This window comes from Entamoeba dispar, genomic scaffold (genome assembly GCF_000209125.1).
Source record: "Entamoeba dispar SAW760 scf_1105229458315 genomic scaffold, whole genome shotgun sequence".
NCBI lineage: Eukaryota > Evosea > Mastigamoebida > Endamoebidae > Entamoeba > Entamoeba dispar.
In genome coordinates this window covers 55001-55797 of record NW_001853131.1, presented here as the reverse complement: position 1 = coordinate 55797, position 797 = coordinate 55001, and the positions used below count along the sequence as shown (strand labels likewise).

At 22.0% G+C, this 797-nt stretch overlaps 1 protein-coding gene across 1 annotated transcript in view, besides 2 other annotated features; it reads left to right on the top strand.

The window, feature by feature from the left end:
- Positions 1–31: 31 nt before the first annotated feature.
- Positions 32–170: a microsatellite.
- A 91-nt stretch (positions 171–261) lies between these two features.
- Positions 262–300: a microsatellite.
- Positions 301–305: 5 nt separating this feature from the next.
- Positions 306–797, top strand: part of EDI_213840 (uncharacterized protein) — a gene marked incomplete at both ends in the record, with an annotated part of 1072 nt that continues 580 nt past the window's right edge. Inside the window, one exon of the mRNA XM_001734500.1 lies at positions 306–732. Within this exon, the coding sequence (XP_001734552.1) occupies positions 306–732 (427 nt within the window). The remainder of the gene's footprint in view (positions 733–797) is intronic.

The following is a 797-nucleotide window of genomic DNA, read 5'->3' as shown; positions in this document are numbered from 1 at the left end:
TCATGATAATACTGATTAAACATTTTACCTGTATTATGATATTTGTGGTTATAATAATTACTTTCATTTTATTATAAATGTGATTAATTGAGAATGTACTATTGTATTTATCATATGATAATTATTAAAGTGATTATGGCTATTATTTTGATGATAATGATTATAGTTATAACATTGATAATGTATTCTAAATCTATTTGTTTGTATATATTTATTTCTATATTATTTTCGTGGTATCCTATTTGCAGAAATGATTTTTATAAAAAAAATGAAAATAAAAACGAAAAAAAAGATATAAATTTTTTATGAATTCTATTCAACAACTTAGACAACTTATTCAAGAACTTTGTTGTGTATTTGATGAAAGAAATGCGCATAATATAAAAGATGTCATTTTAGATACTACAACTGAAAAAATATTAAAGTCATTTGTATCAGTAGATGAATTAAATTCATATGGAATATTACGTTTTAGAATTCTTTCAAATATAGTAATAAATAAACAACCACTATTTGATAGACTTGGTATATTTATATTAACATTTAATGATAATAATATTCGGTTATTGAAGGAACATTTACGTGATAAGGTGTATTGGAAAGAATCTATTATTTTTACTCAAACTGGAGTATTAAATGAAACTATTGTTAGGGAATTAAGTAGTGCTGATATTTATAATGTTATTAATAATATTGAGTGTGTTGATATTAATTGGAAATATGTTACTCCTCGTTCATTTATTTCAGCTTCAAATGACATTGATTCTTTAACATCATTTATTCAAGCCCATGATTTA